The sequence below is a fragment of the Muntiacus reevesi genome, chromosome 18, assembly GCF_963930625.1.
Source record: "Muntiacus reevesi chromosome 18, mMunRee1.1, whole genome shotgun sequence".
NCBI classification, from domain to species: domain Eukaryota; kingdom Metazoa; phylum Chordata; class Mammalia; order Artiodactyla; family Cervidae; genus Muntiacus; species Muntiacus reevesi.
In genome coordinates, this window is record NC_089266.1 from 44,036,046 (window position 1) to 44,062,578 (window position 26,533).

The 26,533-nt window shown below is 35.3% G+C and overlaps 1 protein-coding gene across 9 annotated transcripts; it reads left to right on the plus strand.

The window, feature by feature from the left end:
* Positions 1 to 56: 56 nt before the first annotated feature.
* ZNF207 (zinc finger protein 207) lies at positions 57 to 24,946 on the plus strand. Of its 9 annotated transcripts, none has more exons than XR_010659722.1 (14): positions 57 to 243; positions 1,678 to 1,804; positions 6,007 to 6,145; positions 7,132 to 7,302; positions 7,421 to 7,496; positions 8,010 to 8,057; positions 9,152 to 9,222; positions 10,614 to 10,771; positions 11,932 to 12,024; positions 13,027 to 13,269; positions 13,876 to 14,035; positions 14,178 to 14,663; positions 17,369 to 17,423; positions 21,142 to 24,946. XR_010659722.1 is itself a non-coding variant. In XM_065910613.1 (12 exons), the coding sequence occupies exons 1-12, from the start codon at positions 203 to 205 to the stop codon at positions 14,336 to 14,338; spliced, it is 1,488 nt and encodes a 495-aa protein (XP_065766685.1). In that variant the 5' UTR covers positions 57 to 202; the 3' UTR covers positions 14,339 to 14,923. The 9 variants fall into 9 exon arrangements, 6 of the variants coding, with proteins under 6 accessions (XP_065766685.1, XP_065766686.1, XP_065766689.1 ...); XR_010659723.1 differs by having other exon boundaries at positions 21,145 to 24,946; XR_010659721.1 differs by having other exon boundaries at positions 17,369 to 24,946.
* Positions 24,947 to 26,533: the final 1,587 nt, after the last annotated feature.

Sequence of the window (26,533 nt, forward strand, 5' to 3'; positions counted from 1 at the left end):
CTGCGTTACGTGACCCTTCCCGGCTTGGCACCGCCTCCGGCCGCAGAGCCTGACGGGAGACAGAGCGGCGAGCGAAGGCGTCGGCCATTTTGTGGATGTTTCCTGTGGGACGCGGTGGTGGCAGTTGGGTCGGAGAGTGAGCTATTCTTCACGCTGTTTTTTCCTGTTTGTTTTCTCCTCTTTTTGTCGGTAGAGCGCAGTTATGGGTCGCAAGAAGAAGAAGCAGCTGAAGCCGTGGTGCTGGTATCCTTTGTCGTTTTGAAGTCGAGGCCAAGCGGGGGCGCCGGTTAGTGATGACTGGCTAGGAGAGGCCTGGTTTCGGCCTATGGCGGAGAGTGGGATCTAGGCCTCGAGGTCGGTGGTTTGGTGGTTGGACTTGGATTTGTGAAGACTCGTCAGAAAGTAGGGGCCCTGGGGCGAGAGGCTCTGGCAGTTGTGGGTCGTGGGACTTAGTGACTCAAGAGGTTCTTGCTTTGGTGCGAGCGTTGACCCCCTGAGGCGGCTCGGACCCCATCACCAAGGACAGAGTCCCCTGAGGACTCTTCTGCCATACTCCGTTGTTTTGTTGACGATTCCACAAAGGGACTTCGAGTATAATACGCTGATTGATTCTGGAGGATTAGGAGAGAGCTTCCGGAGTCTGTCACCCACTTTCTTTTTCTGGTGGAATCAGTGGTTTCGTAAAGGTTTCTGTTAGTCAACTCTGATTTCGAGCCCTTCCCCCCCCCCACTTCCCCCCTTTTTATTGCGGGGGTGGGGGGGTAGATCTAGCTTCCGCGTCTCACCCTCTGGCGCCTTAATCTTCGAGAAGTAACAGGGTGGGGTTACTTATTTTTCTACCTAGTTTTCTAGTAGTGAAAAAATGCATTTTAGGAATAAAACGTGGCGTCTTCCCCCCCCCTCCCCCGAAACGTTAATAAACTACATTCCAGTTGTTTTTATTGTTTTTATTTATTGTCCTGTACCTAAAAAAGCTTAGCTACAGAACTGAATTTATTTTTGTAATAGTTGAAAAATGGTTACAAGTTTTGTTAAAGTGCTTTTAGGAAAATCTAATTGCTGAGTTAATGCTCGGTAACATAACTCTTAATGTGAGTTTAAATGAAACTTTTGGCAACATAAATTCTGAATTGCAGGCAACTTTATGGGTTTTTATAGGAAACGGTTACTTTTACTCGCAGTGAACTTATTTTCAGATCCCAAATTAGTGTTAAATTCTAAATGTAAATTCTTAATCTGATTATTTTTATGTTCTACTTAATCCTTGAAGTTTTGTCGGTATAAACTGTTGTTTTTCTTTAATAAACATTGATCCCTTGCAGTTAACAACGTGCGTTTGTAAAATGTTGAGAGATTGAACAAAAGTTAATTTCACATAAATCTGGTAAACGCTGAAATTTGACAAAGCTATATGGCCTACGGTCTACGGAGATGTGTTTATTTAGGGTTGGTGAAGAGAGATTGTGGGCTTCCGGGACATTGAAAATTCCAAAATTAGTGGCAGGTTTGTTTCTAGTTATATAATACCAAAAGCAGAGTTTATACAAAGTACTTTTGGCTTTAGCTGTTCTCCGTTTTTAATGTTAAGTAGTGAATAGTGTTCTCTTTAATTGCATATTTATTTTCTCTAAGTAATGTTATTGTGCTATATTTTTGTACCTTAACACTAGTGATCAGGTATTGTAATAGAGACTTTGATGATGAGAAGATCCTTATACAGCACCAAAAAGCGAAGCATTTTAAATGCCACATATGTCATAAGAAACTGTATACAGGACCTGGCTTGGCTATTCATTGCATGCAGGTAAGGAGTTTTCTTCTCTTAATTTTTGCTCTCTCGTAGTTTGGAAACAACATGGAGGAAAAACCTTGAATTTCTTTTTGAAACCCAAGGGTGTTTTTTGTTGTTGTTCATTGCAAAAGATTGGATAAGATGACCAGTTAATTTAAAAAAAAAAAAAAAAAAGATAGTTTAGCCATGGAGAAGATAAACGATTGATTTTCTATGTTTAAAGAATTTTTATTAGTATTTGCCTTTAAATTATTGATATCTTCATCCTAGTTAGATATGTGACAGGCTGAAATCACAAAATATTTCCTCAATACTTGGGCGAAAAAACAAAGATCAGTGATTTAAATTTTGTAGACAGTCTGACCAGTTCTACTCCTGTAAGAATTAGTACATATGGAGTAGGAAATGGCAACCCATTCCAGTCTTCTTGCCTGGAGAATTCCATGGACACAGGATCCTGGTGGGCTACAGTCCATGGGGTCGCAAATGACTGAGTGAATAAACCTTTGGGGGAAAAAAAAAAGTAGTAGTACATAATTAACTGCCATTACTCTGCCATTGAAGGATTTGTTACAATCCCGTTGCCTGCCTGGGGCTAGGTTTAGTTCCACCATTTATTCCATGGAAGGGTAGCGCTGTATTTCATTTAAAATTTAGGTTTTTTTTCATTTCTAAGTAGCGGGAGCTTTGTAATGTATACTTCTGAAGATCTAGCAAGTTTTATTTTTGAAGATCTGTTTTATTCAACATTTCTTCTACTTTGCCAGTCCTAGAGCTGCCTGAATTTTTGCGTAATTGGACCCTAGAGAGGCGTGAGATGAAGGAATCCCCATTGGAAATTACTGTTGGTAGGAGGCAGGGAGGTAAATTAAAACAAGATTATTGCTTCCCTAAGCTTAAAAATAAGTTTTTGTAGATCTTTCTCACTTCTATCAAGCCAATCAGTAATTTGAAATCCATTCAGAAATCTAAGTGCCTGCTACATCTGCAGTTTTCCATTGTGGCAATCACTGTTGTTAATCGCTAAATCCTGTCTGACTTTCTTTGACTCCTGGACTGTAGCCTGCCAGGCTCCTCCGTCCTTGGAATTGCTCAGCAAAAATACTGGAGTGGGTTGCCACTTTGAACTCAGGTCTCCTGCACTGCAGGCAGATTCTTTACTGCTGAGCCATGAGGGAAACCCAGTCACTTAGTTACCTGTGACAATTTTAAAAGAAATTTAAAAAAGAGAAGTTAAATTCCTTAGTCACATTATAGCCACATTTCCATTGCTTAGTCACATGTGACTGGTGGATGACTATTGTATAGTACAGATGCAGGACTTTACCATTTATGTGAGACAGCATTGTACAGTGTTTGAAGCACCATATATATAGCAATGAATAAAATAGTCATTTTTGTGAAGTTTAGATCAATACTGTGGAGGAAAACAACCTATAATTGTTTACTTAGTCTTATGCTGATACATGATAGAGAACTAAAACTAGGTAGAGGGGAATAGGGGAGGGCCATAAGATAGTAAAGGCCTGAATGACAAGCTGACATCTGAACGGAGATCAAAGAGGGTGAGGGAGAGATTCCAGGGAACAGCAAATGAGAAACTGTTACATCAGGAGTATTATCTTATATTGAGGGAAGAGCAGCAATGTGCTACTTTATATAGGAGGTCTTGTTGGCTGCTCCCTTTCTTTTAAGTCTGTCTGAATTAAATGGGAGGTTTTAATTGAAATGTAACATGCTTTGGTGTACTTTGGGTCATTTTGGCTGTAAGGTTGAGAATAGACTGTAGAGTGCAGTAAGACCACCTTAGGAGTATTGGAGGAGGCAAGAGGTGATGGTGACAGAGATAAGAATTTGTTGATGGGTTAGATGTGGAAGGTGAGAAAGTGAGGGGTGGAGGATGATCTGAAGGTTTTTGGCTTGAGCGCTGTGAAAAGTGAGTTGAATACAGTGATAGTCTATTGGCCCTTGGTATTCTGATATCACTGTGGATTCAGCCAACCACAGTTGGGAGTCAGTTGATTGAACCCTCAAGTTCAGAAATCCACAGATACTGGAGGGTGACTGTACTATGCCATTTTATATGAGGGACTTGAGCATCCTTGGTATGAGATGGGTAGTCCTGGAGCCAGTTCCTCCTCGATACCAAGGGATAACCACTGATGTCTAGAAAGCTTTGGGAGGAATAGGCTTAGAGGTGAGAATACTAAATCATCTTATTTTAGTGTTGAGAAGGTCTTACTGAATATCCAGATGGAGATGGCATATAAGCAGTTGAATCTGCAGGTCTATAGTTTAGAGAAGTTGGAGCTAAAGATGGAAGTTTGGAAGGATACAATATAAGGATGGCTATTTTAAGCCATGATACTAAATGTCCTTGAGGAGTATAGATAGAAAAGAGGTGCAAGGACTCCACCTTGGGTGTCTCCCAGCATTTAGAGGTAATGCTGATTAAAATAAACCAGATGATTGAAATAAACCTATCAAGATTGAGAAGGTAGGAAAACCAAGAGACTAGTGCCCTGGAAGCCAAATGAGGTGTTTTAAGGAGAGAGTTAAGTCAAAGCTAGTGGTAGGTCAAGAAAGCACAGGACGAAGAGTGGTTTGATCAAAGTACAAGTTATTGATTACTTGCCAGGAGTGCTTTCCTAGGATGAAGAAGATGAAAGGCTGATTGGAGTGCTTGTAAGAGAAATGAGAGGGAAAGAAGAGGCACTGTTTCAGGGAGTTGTACTATAAGAGAAGAGCAAAGAAATGTAATGAAAGCTGGAAGGACTATTAGTAATGTATTTAATTGAAATTGTCTATTTATTAAAAAAAATTGTCTATATATTTTTATAGCAGCCTGTGACATAGGCATGGCAGTTAAATTAGACACATGCTCCAGTTTTTATAGATAAAAGATGTTTTTCCCCTCCTCACTTAGAAGCGTAATGAAAACTAGTTACTGTGTCTGTGGGTGTAGCTATATTTCTTTAGAGAACATAGAGATGACTTCATGTTCATCATCAAGAAAAGTAACATTCTAAAAAACTTGGGGAGGGAATAATTACATGATTTATTGAGTAGCTTTATTCATGCATCTTTTAATCATAATAAGATAATTTCTAAGTTTGATTTGCATTTCAGTTTTTAAAATCTTTGAGATACTCTTCTAGGAAGAAAAAAGTTTTCTTTACCTTCTGTTCTGTGAAAGAGTCTTAAAGGAAAAGAAAAATGTGTTACTTGGAGAACTGTATCAAAGTCATTACCCTTATCGTATAAAAGTGGTTCTCAAACTTGAACATGCAAAGGAATCACCTTGAAGGCCTAGATTCATGGTTGTACCCAAGCGTTTCTGATTCAGTAGGACTCAGGTGTGCCCTGAGAATTTGCATTTCTGATAAGGTTCCAGTTGAAGCCAGTGGTAACTACTTTGACATCCTTTAACCTAAGTTAAAACATTTTGCTGAAGGAACTAAGACTGACCAGGGTTTTACCATATTGGCAGAAGTTACTCACTGAGGGTTAGAAATGTTTGATCTAGCAAAGACCATACAGTGAAAAAAGGTCCTGAATCCTCAGTGTTATACAATAACACATCTTAAGAACTTCTTTTTGTGATCAACCAAATACATTCAGAGATAGGGACAGGTTCTCTGCTATGGCGGTGTTAAGCTCCTTAGGTGACTCACTAGCTGTGGGTAATGCTAATTATAAATGTCACTTTGTGGTTTGTAATTACTAGCTTGTCAAGTACAATATTGGAAATTTCACTTTATTTATTTATTATTTATTTAATATAATAAGGCTTCATAAGCATTACTTAATTCAGACTTCCCTGATTTGAGTAGTACTGTTACTTCATTGCTAATAATTCAAACAAGATTATAAGCTACACATTGCCAAGTGCTTTTTATTTATTTATTTATTTTTTGCCAAGTGCTTTTTATATACAATTTTTTTTTTTTTAATCTTAAAAATAACCTGAGGAGTTAGGTAGTAAATTAGGTGAAGTAAACTGAGGCTTAGGTCAAATGATTTGTCCAGACTCTGAAAAGCTGGGGGGTTGAATTCAGTCTCACTATAGAACAAGTTATTCTTTACCTTTATACTAAATAGTCTATGAGTAATTTAAAATTCTTTTTTAAAAAAGACTTTCATGAGACAGTTTTGTCTATCTAATGGAAGGCTTGTGTTTTGTTTGTGTGGATTTGTTTGTTTTTTAATTTTAGGTGCATAAAGAGACAATAGATGCAGTACCAAATGCAATACCTGGGAGAACAGACATAGAGTTGGAAATATATGGTATGGAAGGTATTCCAGAAAAAGATATGGATGAAAGAAGACGACTTCTTGAACAAAAAACACAAGGTAAATACTAAGGTATATGCTTAATAAATAAATTTCTTAATAAAGCTTCACTAATGAGAGTATTATTACTATTTTAAAGTATAAATTTAATGGTCGGTATTAGATCTATTCGGGCTTCCTTGGTGGCTCAGATAGTAAAGAGTCTGCCTGCGATGCAGGAGACCTGGGTTTGATCCTTCGGTTGGGAAGATCCCCTGGAGGAGGGCATGGCAACCCACTCCAGTACTCTTATGTGGAGAATCCCCTTGGACAGAGGAGCCTAGCAGGCTACAGTCCACGGGGTCGAAGAGAGTCAGACACACTGAGCACCTAAGCATAGCACCGCACATTAGATCTATTCAGAATTCCAGAGTTTTGAGTTTTTTTGTCTTATGTTTGAAATTAATAGATTTTGTTTTGTATACATGGTACTGTTTGGATAATTTCATACATTATTTTTTTGCTCATAACTGAATTCCAGGTAGATACAGCACGTGTTAAGGCCTTTAAAAATGAAGGTACCTTGTTTAGATTTATGAAATCACTAGTTGTAAATTTTTAGTACTGTATTTGACTTGGTATTTGCAGTCCTCTTCTTTCCAAATGATAGAATCTTCTTAATAACCTAAGAAATTTTTTATTTTGAAAAGCATTACAGGGAGGTCAGACTGCTTTGTCATAATTTACCTTTTGGAGTGGAATAGGAAGCTTGTTATGTAGAGTATAGCTGATTTAGGAAAATGACTTTCGCCTGCCATAGAATAGGGAGGGACCTCCAACTAATTAAAAAAAAAAAGAAGAAGAATAGGGAGGGAATGTTAACCTTCTTGCTTAATACAGATTGAAAAACCATTTAAAGAGTAAAGAACAGTGTTGGCCGAATTTTTTTTGCAAAAAAAATCTCAAGAGCTAGTTGCACCGAAATAAAGTTTTTTAATTGTTGAATGTCTTAGACTTGCTTTTTCTTTTTTTTACTTTGTGGGAAAAATTAATTGAACCTTTTTTAGCAGAGAGTCAAAAAAAGAAGCAGCAAGATGATTCCGATGAGTATGATGATGATGACTCTGCAGCTTCGACTTCATTTCAACCACAGCCTGTTCAGCCTCAGCAAGGTTATATCCCCCCAATGGCACAACCAGGACTACCACCGGTTCCAGGAGCACCAGGAATGCCTCCAGGTAGCACCTAAGGCCTCTTACAATTTAACATTCTCAAGTCTTCATTGATACAGATTAGAAGTATTAACTTTTCCTTCTTTTTGTATGTTTTCTTTTTGGTGAAAATTCTTATTTATAGGCATACCTCCATTAATGCCAGGTGTTCCTCCTCTGATGCCAGGAATGCCACCAGTTATGCCAGGAATGCCACCTGGGTAAGGAAACTCTTTTAATTAACTTGTGAGCTGGTGCCTAGTAGTGATCTTTCTCAGCTTGGGTGTTTACATCAATTAAATGTTACTTTGTGGGGTTTTCTTTGTTTTTTTTGCTTCTAAAAGGTATGGGCTCTATTAATTATTAAACTTATCTAATAAAGAAATTACTAATAAATTTAAGGAATATAAATTTGCCTCTGGAGAGAATAGATTTTTGGGTTTTAGGATAAATGTAGGCAGCCATCTGCTTCAATTGCATCTGATGTAATTAAAGTAGTTGGTTGTAGATTTGAGTTTTTGAGATTCAGAACTGTCCATGACACTTTGTAGTTGTGACAGAAGCAAACTCTGTAAATGATTTGTCAAATCTTCAAGAACTAAAATGAATATGAGGTGCCCGTGCTCATCACTTTTACTTAAAAATATTGTTGGATGTGAAAGGTATACAATACACTTTCCCACTGTATTTTGAAAATCACAGTTAGATTTTGATTTTGTCATACATTTTCACAGATTGCATCATCAGAGAAAATACACCCAGTCATTTTGCGGTGAAAACATGTAAGCATCTCATTCATAATGTAATTCAGGAGGTATAATCATAATGTCATTTTTTTGTGTGTTTAATGGTATCTATTCAGTTGACTTCAAAACTTTTCTAACCTTCCTCACTAAAACTTCTAAAATTTGCAAACTGACACAGATCTCTTAAAGGAGGGAACTAAAAAACATCTGAGGAAATAGTAATAGACCCACATAAATCATTTTCTAACTTTGCAGCTGTTTTCCCCAAGCTGCTAAAAGTTATGAGACTTAGTAGAGAAGGTTGATATTTAAGAAAGAGTATATTCTTTTGTGAAATCACATGCTCTATTATGGAAAGTAATTGAATTTTCTTTAATAAAACCTATATGTAGAAGTTATTGTGTTTAAGAATCCTAAATCAGAAATTCACAAAACTTGTGATTTTTTTAAGTGAATTGGACACTGATATTTGAAGGTGAGCTCTTCTAAGGAAAGGAAAATAAATAAGGGTTATGCTTTTAAGTCCTGGTTTAGTGTTAGGAGCTTTCTACATAAAAAGTAGAGGCTGTGAGTTTAGTTTTGGTTATCTTTCATTTTGATGGTGGTTTATGTGTGCCCATCCCCCCAAAAAGAAAACTCTTCAGTCCATAGAATACACTTAGTATTTTTTCTTTTTGGAAAAAATCTGACAGCTCTAAAATGGAGGGTTCTGTTTAAGGGGGTAGGTTTTTTGGTTTTGTTTTTTTATTTATATTCTGTGGATATATTCCAAGTGAGACAGAAAGTGATTTTGTTTTCCAGTTACACATTTTAGATAAGGCCTCTTGTTTTTAAGAAGAGTAAAATATTTGTTCTCAGTAACTTTCAATGTATTAAAATGTTCTTTTAACAGACACTGAATTTTTTTCCCCCTATTCTTCTGGTAAACCAGAGTGTTTGCTGGGCTTTAGGGGATTTATTTTGATAGGATTGTTTTTAGTGTGTTGTATGTTCTTTCACTTCGATAGATTTCAATATTAGAGGTCAAATTCAAGTCTTTATTGTTGTTTCAGGCTTTTAGCTAGAATATTTTCTAATGTTTTATGCTGTTAATTAACTTTAGTTGTCTCTTGAAATTTGCTTTCTAATAGAATGATGCCAATGGGTGGAATGATGCCACCTGGACCGGGAATACCACCTCTGATGCCTGGTATGCCACCAGGTATGAAATGTTAGACAATTTCCTTTTTAATATGACAGGCATGTTTTATTCTTAAGTATTTTGAATAACAAATTTATGAGCATTGGTGCAATGTGATTTTAAATTTTCTATAGGTTAGCAACTTCTTTTAAAATTACTGTGAGAAATTACTGTGGTTTTATTTGTATGTGTGTGTGTGTGTTTTAATAGACAGTAAAAGTAGTCTTCGTAGTAAAAAGTAGTCTTCAAAGCAACCAGAATGAGTCATTGAGCTTGTGACTTAAAGAGTGGTTATACATATTAGGAATATTTTAGACAAGTGATGGAGACCCTTAGCACGTAACAGAAAAATCCAACCCTAAGTGGTAGATTTGATGACTACGGTGATAACAAGAACCCATACTTTCTTAAATTTGCCACTTTGCCAGCCTTAGCTTTTGTTCCTCAGACATGTTACTCAGTAGATCCAAGATGACTCAGGCAAGAAAGGATGCTTTTTATTTCTTTTACTTTATGGCAAAGTAACTTTCCCAGAAGCTCTTAGCCTCTTAGATATCATTTGCCAGAAAAAGGTCTAATGGACCCCCTAGGTACAAGGAAGCCTGCAAATTAATTAAAATATCTTGACAAAATATAATGTGAGGGGATGGGATTTGGTTAGCCCAAGAAATAAGTGTGCCACACAGATTTCCATGAGACTCTCGATCTATTGCCTGGTTTTTTAGTCCTAGCACGTTTGATTTGCAATCCATAACAGATTCACATGTACTCAAGTGATAGTATAAAAGGAGCAGGAAAAATAAAGCAGCAGCAAAATTTGAATCATAGCTAGCGCAACCATTAATTTTTAGGCAACAGCTTCACATACATTATCATCTGACATAACTTTAGACCTTTAAAGGAATAAAGAAAAATAACCTGTATTCATTTGCTAATAGAAAGTCAGTAAAAGTTTAAGTTACCTTGAGGCACTTGAAAGAACGGCTAGTGGTGCATTTAGGAAAATGTATGTATTAAAGTATTTAGGTGGAGTAACTTCCTTTCTGGAATAATTTTTATGAGTATATGACCTATTAATAGTTTTTATTGCAGTTTGCATTAGAGTTCTGGAAACATCTGTCTATTAGATGATTGAAATAATTCTGTATGTTTGAAAATTTTATTGCATTAGTAAATATCAGTAGGCCTACTTGTTGCTCTGCCTATATATAGGTTTTCTTGTGGTATCTTAAACATCTAAAAATTTTAAAGAGGAACAAAGTCATGTAGAAAGTTGGAGGCAGAGTTGTTCCAAGTGGCAAATGCCTAGGTTCTCTGGGCCTCTTTGAGTTCAGAGGTCAAGAGTTAGTAATTTTACAGCATAGGGTTTTTTTGTTTTTTAATTGGCTACGAATTTTTTTAATTCTCTGCAGGTATGCCCCCTCCTGTTCCACGTCCTGGAATTCCTCCAATGACTCAGGCACAGGCTGTTTCAGCTCCAGGTATTCTTAACAGACCACCTGCACCAACAGCAACAGTTCCGGCTCCGCAGCCTCCAGTTACTAAGCCTCTTTTCCCCAGTGCGGGACAGGTAAGGCGAAATTCTTGGAAAAGGAGTGCATTAATATGTAAAGGTAAAGTGCAGTTTACTGAAATCCTTCAGTTTGTCATAGGTTATTTAAGTAGTTCTTAATCTTTTTAATATAATTTATTTATTGTACTAAGGAGTGGCCTATTCTCTCCCATGTTTGCACACATTGATTTTCTCTACTCATAAAAGATTAACTGAAACCAGAGAATAGTGTTGTATGTTGTTTTTTCATAATAGTTAATGCTGGTTATTCTTCACTTTATTAGAAATGGAAATTTACTTTCTGGGAGCTTAAATAAAAATGTTAAGAACTCCTCTTTTACATAATGAGCTCTGGGTAGAATGAAACCAAAGACAAAAATGTAAAATCCTGAAACCTGTAGCAGATTATTTTGGGGCTCTTCCTTAAATCTAGAATTGTTAAACAATGTTGCACTGTTGTAGGAAGGGCATCATTTAATGGATTTTGACCTAGTCAAACTGGTATTTCTACTCGTCTTTTTTCTACCCCTCACCAGAACTCAGAAGCAAAAGATTATTTTATATGTAGTATGTATATAATGGTTGTTACCCCAGTTTCATTCTGAATTAGGCAGGTGTATTTCATTCATTCAGAATTCAAAAGATCAGGATGTATGTTATGTTCTTTATTGTTCACCTTAAAATGATCCATTAGATGTTTTCTTTTTTCAACTTTTTCCTATTTGTAGTTGCTAAATTAACAAGCTTTACTTTTTAAGTGCCTTTTAAAGCATATTAACTTATGTTTTTCAGATTGGGGGTGATCTTTTTTCTGAGGGATGTTATTAAACTTTTGGCAAATACTGTTACTGAGAGAATTAAGTAATGCATCATAATTCTCAGTTTAAGGTATCAGTTTTGAAATACCATAGTGCAGAACACCTTAGGTTTAGGGGGAAGAAAAAACTATGGTTAATTAGATTTATTGATATAGAATTAAAGTTTTTTTGAAACTCATACTGTCACTCTGTTTATTGTAAATGCATTAACTGCCTACCTCTATATATAAAACAGTTTTGATTGCATTGTATTTTGCATTTACAGAAGTGCAATCTATACTGGAAAAAAGTCTACCACGTGGCTTATTTTCACCCATTTGTTTGGAGACTTTTCATTGTTTCCTTTCTTTTATGCTACAGATGGGGACACCTGTAACAAGCTCAAGTACAGCTTCATCCAATTCAGAAAGTCTGTCTGCATCTTCTAAAGCTCTGTTTCCTAGCACAGCACAAGTACGCAGGAAGTTGCAGTTTAAAATTGTTAAAATGGCTTTATAACTTAACCCTTTGGACCCTACTTAAAAACTTAATCTTTTCCCAAAAATATATTATTTAATTTAAAAAATAAATAAATAAATGGTTTATAAATCAATGGTATTTGAAAATTTGAACCACATACTAATAGAAAAAAATGTACCCCAAACTCCTATGGCTCTAAAGGGTTAAAAGCATGTAAGCAGTAAGTGCATTATAGTGGCCAATGGTTAGCTTGATGCATGATTAAGCTATTCTGTTTTATGCTGTTTAATGCATCACATATAACGTAAGGAAATTTAGTACTCTGCATTTGGTTCTAAAAATTGGCCTAGTTTACATGTTTCAGAGGCATAGTGTTACAGAAAGTAACAAATTTATTACTGGTAACTTTATACTTAAAAGCTCTACTGAACCCTTTTGTCCATCATAATCATACAGACATTGTTAATTGAGCGGACATTGTATTACTATATAAAGAATACTTCTGAAGGCCATATGTTTAATGTGTCACCATTGATGATTGTTTATGGTAGGCTTAGTAACTGAAATTTATGCAAACATTTTTTTGTATTCTATAATTTGACTTTTTCTTATTTTTTTGTTTGGTAGATCAATTTTTTAAAAATAATTTAGTGTAATGAAAATTGAACATACTTTATTTCATGATACAGTACAGTAGTTCATCAATTAGGAATAATACAAAGCTTTGTAAATTAATTTTTGGTGAGGAGATATATGCTGTCTGAAAAATTACATAAGCAGTCTTGTTTCTTGTTTCCCCTGCTGTGTTTTAGTTGTGCTTTGATTCAGCATCTTTCAATATTTTATGTTACCTTAAATTTTGTGGATTGATCATGTTAACTTAGTTTTCATTTAAAATTTTGTCCCTTATTGAATGCTAGTGTATTGCTTTTAAGTTAAACTGGTAGTAGATATATTTCAGTTTTGAGGTTTTATTGATGAAAGATTGTTTTACAGGCTCAGGCAGCTGTCCAGGGACCTGTTGGTACAGATTTCAAGCCCTTAAATAGTACCCCTGCAACAACTACAGAACCACCAAAGCCTACATTCCCTGCATATACACAGTCTACAGCTTCAACCACTAGTACAACAAATAGCACTGCAGCTAAACCAGCAGCTTCCATTACAAGTAAGCCTGCTACACTCACCACAACCAGTGCAACCAGTAAGTTGATCCATCCAGATGAGGATATATCACTGGTAAGTTGTTTACAATTTTTTACTAGCAGAGTTTGATTGAGTACTATTGTAGCAACTTGTTCATTTGAAAAAGTTTTAATTTGTGTACCAGTGGTCTTATGATCTGATTGAATGCTAAGTGATTTTTACCATTCAAATTTATTTTTACCATTCTAACTTCACAAAACAAAGTGAATATTGCATATTTTGATCTTAGATGCATTCCCCCTCCCGTAACACTATGTCTAAAAGAAGGTAGGGAGTTGGGTTCTTACTCTTAAAAATTAGTTTAGTTGGACATAAACTTGTAAATGAATTGAAGTAGTTAAGTGTGAGATAGAATCTGCAGATTGCTTACTGTACATACACTTTCTTCATTACACAGTTTCTTGCTGAAGCAATTTATAATTCCTGGAAAGTTGTTCAAACATAACATACTGCAAATATAAAACTAGGTGACGTTTCTTAAGGCATCAAGGTTTTAAGTAGTTGGATTGATTTGTGTTGTGAAAGTAATTGGAATGTAAGTACATTTAAAAATGATTATAAGGACTTTAGTTTCTTGCCTTCATGTTTAACAACTCTCTGTGTTCATATGTTTCACATCTCACATATTTTTATTCCTAGGAAGAGAGAAGAGCACAGTTACCTAAATATCAACGTAATCTTCCTCGACCAGGACAGGCTCCCATTGGTAATCCACCTGTTGGACCAATTGGAGGTATGATGCCACCGCAGCCAGGCATCCCACAGCAACAAGGAATGAGACCCCCAATGCCACCTCATGGTATTCCTCTTTTTTATGTTTTTTTTATTTAGTGGCTTTCTGAGTATACACATAAAACAAATTTATATGCAAAATGCATTACATTTAAAAGTATGGTGCACAGACTGAATCTTTTTTTGTGTGTTTTAAATGTGTTTTTTAGGTCAGTATGGTGGTCATCATCAAGGCATGCCGGGTTACCTTCCTGGTGCTATGCCACCATATGGGCAGGGACCGCCAATGGTGCCCCCTTACCAAGGTGGGCCTCCTCGACCTCCGATGGGAATGAGACCTCCTGTAATGTCGCAAGGTGGCCGTTACTGATCTTACTTCATCCAGTTTAATAGGTTTGGAGATTAAACCTTTTCTCAACTTGTGCTGTTTATATAGCCAAGCTTCCGTCAATAAGGCATCATTGTGACTTTAACAAAAACATTATCTTCCCACATACCAGGAACTATTGGACATTTATTTTACATGGGAAAATTTATTTGGAATAATAAAGCAGGAACTTTTCCTGAAGTTGCAATTTATACTGTATGGCTTCTTTTTCATGTTTCATCTAGGTTTTTAGAAGTGAAGTATAGTAAATTTGGTTCGTTATATTGTGAAGGCGCTGGAATTACATGAACATACCACCTTAATAAAGGCAAGTTCTGTAAGCTTACATTGCTATTTGTAAAGTTATGCCTTCACAGCATTTCAGATGCTGTTGGACTTCATGTCCCCAACCTAGCTTGGTGAGGGCTGTAACTGTCTCCAAGTACCTGTACATTGGAAGTCTGAATGTGTAACAATATTTAATGTATTTAGAGTTCCTCATGTTGCAGGGTTTAAGAAATCTGACCCTCCAAGGTCATGTGACTTTTCTGTACTGTTAAACTTCATTGTAATAAAATGAGAGAAAAATTTATGCCTTTTTATTCGTAACCCAGCTGTGGACCACTGCCTGAAAGGTTTGTACAAATGCATGCCAGAGTAGATGTCCACATAATAAAATTCGTAGTTACCAATGCAGTTTTGATATATCATTGGATTCTGTCATTGAATTGTAGGTTGTTCGTTAGCTGCATGTTTTTAACTGGACAGTAAATGTGGTATTGTATGTTAACCCTTCAGTTGACAAAAAACTTAGAGATATATATATATATGGGTCATTATATGAGTATGAAATCTTTATATTGTGTCACATTTCCACCCCCTTGCTGTCAGTACATGTTAGATATAGAGACTTAAAATGTAAATCCTAATATTCCCTTCTTCCTGCTGCTGATGTTTAGAGCCTAGTGCCAGACCCATTCATTTCCTTTAGATTATATTTGAAACTGCAGTACTGAGTGGACCTCAGAAGCTTTTCAGGTGCAAAATCTAGAAGCTTAGGTGCATGCAGTAATAGCCTTTTGTGCTGTTAATGACTGGTATGTATTCTAAGTGTAATTATGAGAATATAAATATGCCTCTCAAGATGGTTAACAGATGGATTTGAAAATTATTATGTTCCTGGAAGATTTCATTATTTCTTTGATTAAATGGCTGCCTTCTGTTATTAAGCCTAAATGGCTTTTTGCTGTTAACCTTTTCATCCTTGGAAATTTGAATGTTAAAACTCTTCTATGGAGAACTTTTCTGTAGAGATGACTGCTATTATTCAGTATCTTGTGTTGCAAGTCTAATAATAATAGCTCATTGACCACTTTTTGGCATCTATTTTTAAATCTTCTGTAGAATACTTTTATGATTATTTAAGTATCAAATGACCTGTACAAAGTATAATTATTAATATTATGAACTCAAGTTTAGTTTTCCTTGATATAAAGTTAAGACAGCTACGAAAATAACATTTCCCTATAACCTTATGTGGAGGCGTAGGTATCAGAATCTGAAGTTTTGTTTAAAAAAAAAGTTTAACCATATAACAAAATACTAAAGGATGTTTTATCATAAAAGAGTCTGTATATGTGACAAGTAAAGTCATTGATTTAAAGAAAATACTGAGTATTACAAAGCTAAGTGCTATTTGTTTTGCTTCAGTGGTGGTATAGCTCCTGTGCTATTTATCACCAGGAAAGCATTTCTTTCTCTACCCCTCTTCTTAACAAACACATGTCTACCTACATAGTTTTGGAATTATCATATACTTCTTAGATTTGGCAGTACGTATATCATACTGCCAAAGACCTGGGTTGAGAATCTTTAAGGTCAAGATGGCATAATTTAAATTTAGAATTATTAAATAGGAAATGTTTTCCCAAACCAAGTGTCTCCCAAGCATTTCATGTACAGGGTCATCAACACACCAGGAATGGATGATAGCAGTGGGGCAGAGGGGGCAGGAAGAGGGTAAAAATGGGTTAGTAATATTTCAAAAATTTTGCAAAGCTTCATTTGCATTTAATGCAAAGAGAACCAATATATTGAGGTTGCTTTCTGAGATCTATAAGGAGAAAAGATTACTACTTTTGAATAAGGGGTAGAACTCTAATTAGAAGTTATTTCAAAATGTTATGCATAGCACTTAGACTTAGGCACATCATCTCTTATGTTTGTATGTATATGGCTCAGATGGTGCCCATTTGGTATATTTAATGTATAATTTGTGCATGCATCAGAGCATAATAAGCTTCTAGAACATACCTTTTACCTAACTGCTTCTGGGGTCCATATTATGGTTCAATAATGAGTGGAACAAATTATGTTGAAGTAATTTTAACCCTTTGACTTAACTTTCTTAAATAATGGATGAAGTTCAGTTTAAGGAAACTTCATCTTCCCTCACAGAAGACAGCTTTGGGGACCCAGTTATATACAAGCAGGCATTGTGATTAACATAATTTAGGAGGTTGTCAGATTAATGAGACTGCCAGGTTTGGCTCTAGCATACATCTGTTGTCACCACTTAAAAAAAAAAAAGAACCACCATTTTTGTCTGGCACTAGTTTCTATTATGTAGCTTTTACTACTGTATGACAGTAACAAGACCAGCAGGTGAGGATCAACTTTTGAGTGACTGCTGGAATATCATTTGACTTGAATACTTAATGTCATAGCAATCTCACACATTTACCAATTAGAAATGGGGTAAATATTCTTTGAGCCCTCCTATTCCACTGATCAAGTTACATAATTGAACTTAAACTCAGTTTAATTAAATTTAGTTATTTGTGGGGGTGGGGGAGAGTCCCAATAAAAGTATGGACTCAGAATGGAATTACAGTGGACAATAGATTTTTTTTTTTTAAGAGCTACTCCTTTTTTCCTATGCTTGCTTGATCATTGGGATTTTTTTTTTAATGCATGTCTTTTAAATTAATTGGGTAATGTTTTTCTAAAATTAAAATTTTCTTCTTCCTATAGCCCTGCCATAGGACAGGCTGAGGCTGAGTCTCAGTGTTGCCCTGTTCAGTCTGAGGCAAGTGGGATTTATTTTATTCCTTATAGGGGCTTTCACAGCTTTATGGCTGTTGGATATTCATGTCCCCAAACTTGCAGCAAGTTTGGTGAAGGCCCCTAAATTTAATTAAATTTAGGGTTTTTATACTCTCTTGGCAGAGATGGCTCTATATTAATATTCACGTTTGACTGTGGTGTTAATAAACAAAATATTTGACATGTAATTTGTGTTACATAATACTTAACAGCCTCAGTAAAGCTGGTATTACTTGTTTTGAACTTTAGTAAATTGACAAAATTTGACATTGTTGATTTGGAGGCTTGATATGTTTCATTCAAATTTTCCCTTTTACTTTTTAGGAAAATCTGACTGGTTATTTTCTCCTCAAACTATTAAATTTAACCTCAAGGATAAGTTTAATTATTAGACATGCCACTGGATAGTGAAATCTGCTTTTTTTAATCGCAAAGATACGTATTGAAGGTTGAAAAGCCATCTGGAAATGCTTGTGATTTTTAATATATATAAATCTCACCACATTAGAGCAAATGTTAATGTAGAGCCCTGTGAAAAGTGGGAAGATGGTGTGTATGTGTGGTATGTATGCGTATACACTACACATTTGGTATAAAAAGGGTTTGGGTATTACGACTTATAGTATGGGTGATTATTTTCAAGCAGTCAAACTGAAATTGTATCACATAGTAAAGTTAGTATATTGAACTGTGGTTTTGGAATGATAATTTTGAGTTTCATTTTTTTCTTTACTGAGCAATATTTGATGCAATATGCACACACGAAAAGCATCTATGTTTGTTTCCAACCAAAAATTGCTTTTATTTGGTTAAGAAAAGTATTTATGTGTATATGTTGTAGGGGGCAAGTAAAGGGGGAACCGGAAGAGAGGCCAAAACATTAACTTGGATTACTTTTGTTCCTTCCTGTGTTAAAGCCATTGTTCTATGCAGATAGCATTTTCCTCTGAACAGTAACAGTTAACGTATAGTACAATGTTTAGCAGACTCAGGCTTGTGTTTCTATGTGGTTTTAATTCTTGGAAGCGTAAAGAAATACACATTCAGTGAATTCCAAATTTTCACGTCTGTAACTAGAACATATGCTTTTCTCTGTAACTGAATCATGGAAAGAAGATAACAATGTTCGAAAAAAGAATGTGTCACCAGGAAAAAATTCCATTGGAATATTTTATTCCCTGCTCAATAATTGCACCTTTTAAGACTCCTTAGTTGGAGGTGCTTTCTGTTAACAGCCACCACTGCCCCAATATATTGAAGTATTCAAGCGTGAAGTTGCTTGTCCCATTTCTAATAGTGATCATTGAAATAATTATAATTGAAATATACTCTTGTTTAAGTATATTTGAGTGCTGGGGTGGGAGGGATTTTCTAAGGGTGACATAATTTATTGAAAGTGATAAGATGTAGTTTCTTTGAGCTCTGTAGTTCTGTGATTCAGACAAATAACAATTTTAAGAATTACTTAACTCTCAGGTGTCTATCATGTCCACTGGTAAAACTTGGTAAATTACTGAAAGGAAATGTTGAAGTCACTTATTTTCTGAGATAAAATTTTGTTTAAACTGACACTTGTGTTGGTTATGAGATTTTTTAAAGTAGGAAACATGTAACCTAAAATTTGTGTAAATCAGGTATGTCTTTTTTTTAAGGTGGTATTTATCTACCATATTGAATAACTTTTGTATGTTATTCCAAAATGAAACTGGTTCTCTCTCACTCTTTATGGAAGTCTTCTAAAAGAAAGGATTCATTATAAGACTATTGACTATAAGGCAGAGTTTTGTAAGTAAACATTCTCCCAATTATACTTCTGCTTGCAATCCTCATGATTTGAATACTAGTGTAGATTACTCCTCTCTCAACCTTCTTTTTCAATATTTTATTTTCTGTTATCTGAATCATTTTAATAAATAACCATTTGTTTTTATAGCATATAAATCATCTAACATTTCTGTGTGATTTCTTGGCAAAATAAGCAGCTACTTATAGTGTTATGCGCATGTTGGTTATTCACAATTTTGTGGTTAAAATATCTCCAATATTTCTAAGTGTTTTCATGTTTTTACTTGGCATTTTGTTGGAAAATACAGCTTTTAAAAGAAACTAGATTCTTCAGTGTAAGGCTTGGAGAAGAATTGCTTTTTTATAAGCATTGTTTTTCCTGACCTAGGTTTTATATACTTCTGCATAGTAATTTGGCCATAAAAGGAAAAACCTTTCATTTTCTTCCGAACTCAAAAAAGAATAGTTTGAAACTCTTACTAGTTTGAAATTATTGAACCCTCTCTCTTTAAATTTAATTAATCTCATGTATTCTCAGGGGAAATTATACTAGTCAGGATATAGAAGTCAATTTAAGGTAGAAATTGGAGACCCAAAGTTGATCTTCACTGAAGCTAGTTTGAACTATTTATTTCTGACGCAAATTGAACATAAGTATTGTAAATGAAGACTGGTTCATAGTTAGGTTCTTTAGGAGGCAAATAACCACCAGCTTTATTATGAAAATATGTTTGTGTATTGTAATTTTTGTCAAATTAACTGTAGAGAAAATACATGTGAGTAAACTGTTCTAACAATCAATTACTTGGATCTCAGCCATTAATTCCAAATATTGTAGTGCTATGTAAAGTTGTGATACAGCACAGCTTCAGTAATATGCTGTGTTGGGTCAGGGGTTTTTGTAATGCTTTGTATGTAAAAAGGGGGAAGTCCTTTATTGGAATTTTCTAGGCCTTGTGGCATTCTTACTGTGTCTGGGTTTTGTTTTTTAACCATTATCATAGTTAAAAATTGTATGTTTTGTTTTGGTTTAATTGTATGTTCAGTTTTGGTTTAAATATAAGTAACTGGCAATGAAATTCATTGATGCCCAGCTTGGATAAAAATGAAGAATGTTGTTTACCCAGCTTACTACACAAGAGACAAGTGGTGATTATTTGGGAGAAACCATTGTATAGTGTTGTTAGACTTAAGGAAAAGTGACAGCATTCTGGCCTTGGTTTACATTCATTATGAAAGATTTCACCAGATCATTTATTACAATGTAGCTTGTTAACATTTTATTCATAAATAGTTTGGTGGTCAGTCAAAGATGAAAATAAATAAGATTTGCTGCATCATTTCCCAGTTTCTATTAATAAAACAAGGCTGCCTAAGTACCCAAGTGAACCAAGAAAAGAATTACTAAAGTTTCTGGACGTTTGAGTTAGAAAAATGAGATATTTTAGTTACTGAGCAGAGCCTTCCCTTTTAGTTATTAGCTTGTTACTATACTTGTAGGAGAAGCAATAGAATTTACTTTTCTGCCCAGGTTCTTAAAATTGAAAATCTTCAGTATAAGGAAATGAAATCAAGTATTTTAGACGAGATCGGGCGTGTTCAGGGTGGTATGGCCGTAGACGAAATCAAGTATTTTAAAAGTTGAATTTTAAAATAGAGTAACCCGTGTTTTCATAGTACACATACCAAAATGGTTTATTAAAATTGAGATGTAGCCAAGAGATATACAGTATTAATAACTCATTCTCGTAAGATCACTCTAAATTTAATAGCCAACATAAGGTAATTTTTTAAGACTTAGGGAAAAAAATTTTTGACTGTATTAATGTCAGACTCTGAGGAAATTTTATGCGCATTGACTTTTTAAACTGAATTGAACTCCTCAGTTTAATACAATTTGTGTTTTTGTTAACTAGCAGCAGAATTTCAGCATTTGCTACTTACTGGTAGAGAAGAAAAATCCCACAGCCCTGCCAGTACAGGTTAGTTTAATCTGTAAGTACCTGATGTTCCTATTTTTTTCAAACATATCCATATAACCCACACAAGGAAGAAAGCTGTGCAGTTATTAAATGTGAGTATAATAGAGATCCATTGAACACTTTCACACACACAATATTTGGGCCAAAGTAGCTCTAGGTTTGCTCACCTTAGTTGTAATAAAGGTGTAATCCTGCTCCTTTATTATCTGGTTATGATTGAACCTAAATAGATAAATTGCACATAGGAGGAAGACAGTGGAAGTTTCAATTGGCTATATGCTCATGTTGGTATATAGAGTGCAGGTGTTTGGCTTCAGGGTCTCCTACTTAAGCCACTTCTGTGGCGGAATTCATACTTTTTTAGCTTTTTACAATATGAATAACAGACAATAAGTCACATTTCCTCACCTCTAGCAGTGATAGTGGCGTGCAATCATAAGCTAGAAAATGTTTTTTTATACCTTTTTTGATCTTACGTGTTTTTAGCAACTTTTGCTGTAATTAAGTACTGATTTTGTTCATCTTTTTTGTACACTATAACCTATTCTGTTGGTGCACCACTATTGTGGGTTTGTTTTATTTTGAACTAAGTAATATTTTAATGACCAAATGAATGCTGACTTATCAGGAAGTCTAGACAGGTTTCTTTGTGTATTCCTTTTGAGGGGCAGTGAGAACATATCTGTTTATGAAAGTTACATTAAAGTTTTTGTTAGTTTCATTAGTTCTACCGGGATTCATTGTCGACTTGAACCATCCTTCAAAGATTTCCTTTAAGCTTTAAATATGCTTTTATGTTGATAAAAATTTTAAATACTGAAGAGAGAAGAAGAAAGTGTACAATTTAGTTTACACAAGCCTGAACCATTCTCCAGTCTATGGCTTCCTCTTCACCTTAAGTGTAAAGTTGTATAATAATGGGACAGTGTTCATAAAACTTGCTGATCTTTTATCCCTATTAAACTGGGATGGTGATGAGCCACTGAAAACGGATCATCTCAATGTTAATATGAAAGTCATGTTTTCAGTTAAGTGTTTTAATGACCTTGATTTATCAACTGATAATATAATTTTTTTAATAAGATACTCACTTGGTTTTTTATATATAAAATTCCCTAAGGGCTTAAGTTTCATTGCCTTTCACAGTTTAATCTGTATAAGAAATGGTGTAGATACAGTGGAAATGGTTTTCCTTAAAACCATCTCTTTAAAGCTGCTTTGCTGGTGAGTACTTGCTATTTTATACTTCTATGTATTACTGTTTTTCTAAAGTTGGACACTTTGATGGCAGTGTCTTGAGTTTCTGTGTTCTTCAACTATTATCTGACTCAAGAGTGTTAAGGTGATTATTTTACTTCCTCACAGTTCCTAATAATTGGGACTCACTTTTTTTCTGATCTTCACGTACTAGACTATAACTGCAGAAACTTTTAACATGTAAATTATTTCCTTTTGGTGAGATAGGAAAAATATTTGTTAGTTTGTTTGCTCATAACTAACATTAAGGAAAGTCTTCTACAGATTTTTTTGTAGTTGACAGAAAATTTTTTTCTCAGTGCTTTTTGATTGCCATTTTGCATAGGTATAAAATTTAAAGACCAGAATTTCTGTCTGTCCAGCGATTCCTGAACAGTTAACTGAGAGTATAGAGTTAAGGAAAGTTTGCCCAAAATGGTCATGCAGACTAATCACTTACACAGAAGTCTCTGAGTGAAGCTTGAAAATTTCAAATGTACTCTTAAATCATTCTAACCTTGCATGAAAAGCTTTGGTTGGAGTACTGATTTCTGGGACTGTGTATACCAGTGGAAATTAGCCTGAGTATGTTTCTAATTACTTGATCCCTGTTTGATCATTGTTAACACATGGATTTTTTTTTTCCCCTTTAGCTTTTAGTCACATCCTAGCTAATGTCAGTATATGCTAAGGATGTTTTCAGATTGTTTTTCCTGCTGTGATCTTTGTAAGTCAGCAATAAAAAGGCAACTCTTGCTTTTTATTTAGTATGAAGAGTGATAGTCTTCTAAAACCTGAAAATTGATATCTGAGTATGTGACAATGGTGATGTATTGTTCTAGATAAGCACTAAACAAAGTGTGGACCCTCAATTGATGTCTTTAAGATTTAAAGTGAAGTATATTTCTAAGGAACTCTGTCCTTTCCTAGCAAGGATAAGCAGATGCTGAAAAGTCGGTAAGTATATAACTTTAAATGCATGTAATAGTTATGTGAATAAATAGCTAAATTTCGATGGTTTAAGGTAATATCTAGACATGAACAAGAGTTCTTGAATATCCTTTGCGACTTAATGTGTCTAGCATTTTTACAAATTTGTGTGCACACTGATTAAATTGAAAGGTACCTTACTTCTTTGTCTTGTTTGTTTTTATTTTTATGGAACTTTACTAATTTCATATTTCACACTTTTTTCAGAGTAGAAATAAGTGGCGGGTAAAGAATATCTTCAAGGAAGAATTATTTAAATGTCCCCATCTTAAAACCCAGTGATGACCTTCTGTTTACCTTAAGGCTTCTATTCTTTCAGCTCCAGTTAGATCCAACAGATAATCAAAAATGGGAATGAAATCTTTGTGCTCTTTCTGGAGTATTGTGGGAATCATTGTATAATAGTAAAATGTTACTTAAGGCAACAGTGGATTTTCAGGGAAGCAGTGTTTTTTAAATTAAGAGAGAAGGGTGGTGAGATTTTGGAATCTCTCCTCCCTGGTACACCATTGGCTTTTAGTAAAAAGAGGGTAAATGGAGGTTCAAGGGAAAACATTGAATTGCTACAGCAGGGAAGGTGATTTACATCTGAACACCATGTCTGCTTTCCAAAGTGATGTAGCATTTTGTGATACGGTACAAGATCTCAAAGGGGTGGGGAGAAGAGGCGGGTTCCCTCCATTGTGTCTCCAGGCTTCACTCCAGCACTGTACTGGCAAGGAGGGAAGTGAAGAAGAACAAGTCATACAAGGGATATGATGGTAAGAAGAACCTAAACGAAACAAAGGATGATAAGTGCTAGTCCATGTATATGATTAAATGGTCTAGTTAAACAACTTTTGACTGGTAGCATAATTTTTAATCTAAGTAAATAAATGAACTTACTGATTTAAAAGTTGTGATTAAATACTAGCTTAGGATTTTTACTGACTTTTATTTATTTATTTATTTTTCTGACTTTTAAAACTAATCAAAAAAGAAAGACGCTAGCAATTAACACTAGGATTTGCAGGGCAGGGGGGGTGGGTGGGTATTTTTAAATTAAAACTTTCTTGCATAAGAGTGCGATTTGTCGCCTTGGCGTACCACTCGAAAGCTAGAGCATAAGGAAAATGAAATGGATGACCACATTTATAGTGTTTATATTAAATTTTAGCCTACTGGTAGGGTTTGAATGGAAGAGGTGTTCCCAGATATATGTTTGTGTGTGGAACCATATAATTGGAGCTCACAAAAAGCCTTGAGTTTTTTGTCTTTTTTTTTTTTTTTTTTTTTAGTTTGTCTGGAAGTGTTTGCAAGGCTTTGAAAAAGCCAGAACTACCATTTGGAAAATGGTGCTTTATTTTTAGATATGAAACAAGTTTTGGGTTGGATCTTCATTTAAAGGTGGAAGGGTTTTTGCTTCTGCATTATTAAAAGCAAGTGTCTTTTTATTCCAGGGTAATGATTGACCATTAACATTTGAGTGTCTGTTGTTTACAAAGATTAATAAAATTTTTCATTTCTTAATTAATGATACTTGTCTGAGCCCTATTTATTAAGTTGTATCCAGAACAGATTATACTGAGAATGAATTATACACATCAGCTGTCCTGAACAGGTTTTGGTGTGCCTTGGGAAATGGAATCCACAGTTACTAAATATGAAATGTTTATTGGAAGAAAGTATTTAAATGGTAAATAAGTTTTAATACTGTGGGTATGGAGTAATTGGTGGTGGTTAGGTTGAACAAGTAGATGGAGCCAGAAGTAGCATAGTGGTTTAGGCTATGAGCATAAAATTAAACCTTGCAGTCCCATCCATCTCCATCATTTAGTAGTAGCTAACTTGACCTTGAGCAAGTTAACTTCTCTAAAGTGATGGTAATAATTTTCCTAGGCTTTTTGAGAAAAAGTTACTGTAATAGAACTTAGCCATGTCTACCAGACCAGTGGAAATGGCAAGGTTAGGGTCTAGGTATAGGCAGTTATTGAAAACCTAAAACTTATGAATGCCTATTATATGCTTGGATACTCTCCTGTATACAGGTAGACAGGAGATACATCCCAAAAGGGACCTTGGAGCTTAGGGTTTAGGAAGCCAGCCCTTGCAAAAAAGTTTTGGGTGAGTGTTACAGGCAGAAGGAACAATAGGTGCAGAAACAGATGGGAAAGCTTAGCCTCCTGGAGGAACAAAAAATGAAGTGCGAGTGGTGGGCTGGGACCGTGTTTGTGGAGACTAGAGAAGTAGGTAGGCCAATCACAGATCATGGTTTGAATTTTAGTCTAGTGGAAGTCATTGAAAGAAGACTTAGAGCTGGTGAGTAGTATATATGACTTTTAAAAACCCATTCTAGGGTGTGAAGGTGAGTGGGGTTGGCATTATAGGGACTAGTTAGAGGGCAAGAACCTACCTCGAAACAGAACTCTGAAGATAACTGAAGTTATGAATTTCTATGGCTGGATAATCACTGAAGAAGTTAGATTACGCCGAGCCTAAGCACAGAACAGTTAAGATTGGATAGTTAGCATGGTTTAGCCCACACCTGACCTTTCATTTAGGAAATACTGAGAATTTATAAGGCATTGAGAAAACTTGCCTCGTCTTGGTTTTAAGGATAAATGATAACACAAAGTGAAAATGCCCTCTGAGGAAGTTCGGAGGATGGTAATTCCACCTGTCTTGTGTCTGGGAAAGAGGTAGCATTTGAACTAGGTCTTAAAGAATTGTTAGGGTTTGGGCAAATTAAGAGTATTAGGGGAATGCCTGGAAAATATATATCAATATGGAGAGGAATGTGAGTAAGAGAATGAGATAAAGTAATTTGAGATAAACATAAAGGTTGCTGAATGCCATGTTAGGGATATGCATTCTCCTAGGAATTGAAGTGCCTTTGTTCATTACTGGTGAGAGCTGTGGTTCTGTACTACTCTCAGAAGCTGCTTCTCCCAGATCACCAGACGCTGCCACCATTTTTCCATTGCTGCTATTGTCATGATGTGGAGTACTAGGGCTGAAGAACTATAATTGGGCCAAGACCACTATTGACCGAGTTAAAAACTAGAATTCCTTTCTTTTCTCCAGGACTAGCTTAAAATGTTTTGACAACATTCTGTCTCAG

Coding starts and splice junctions, on each gene's coding strand:
- ZNF207 (XM_065910613.1), top strand. CDS start 203: ATGGGTCGCAAGAAGAAGAAGCAGCTGAAGCCGTGGTGCTG. Junction 1,805..6,006: donor TGGCTATTCATTGCATGCAG/GTAAGGAGTTTT, acceptor TTTTAATTTTAG/GTGCATAAAGAGACAATAGA. Junction 8,058..9,151: donor TCATTTTGCGGTGAAAACAT/GTAAGCATCTCA, acceptor GCTTTCTAATAG/AATGATGCCAATGGGTGGAA.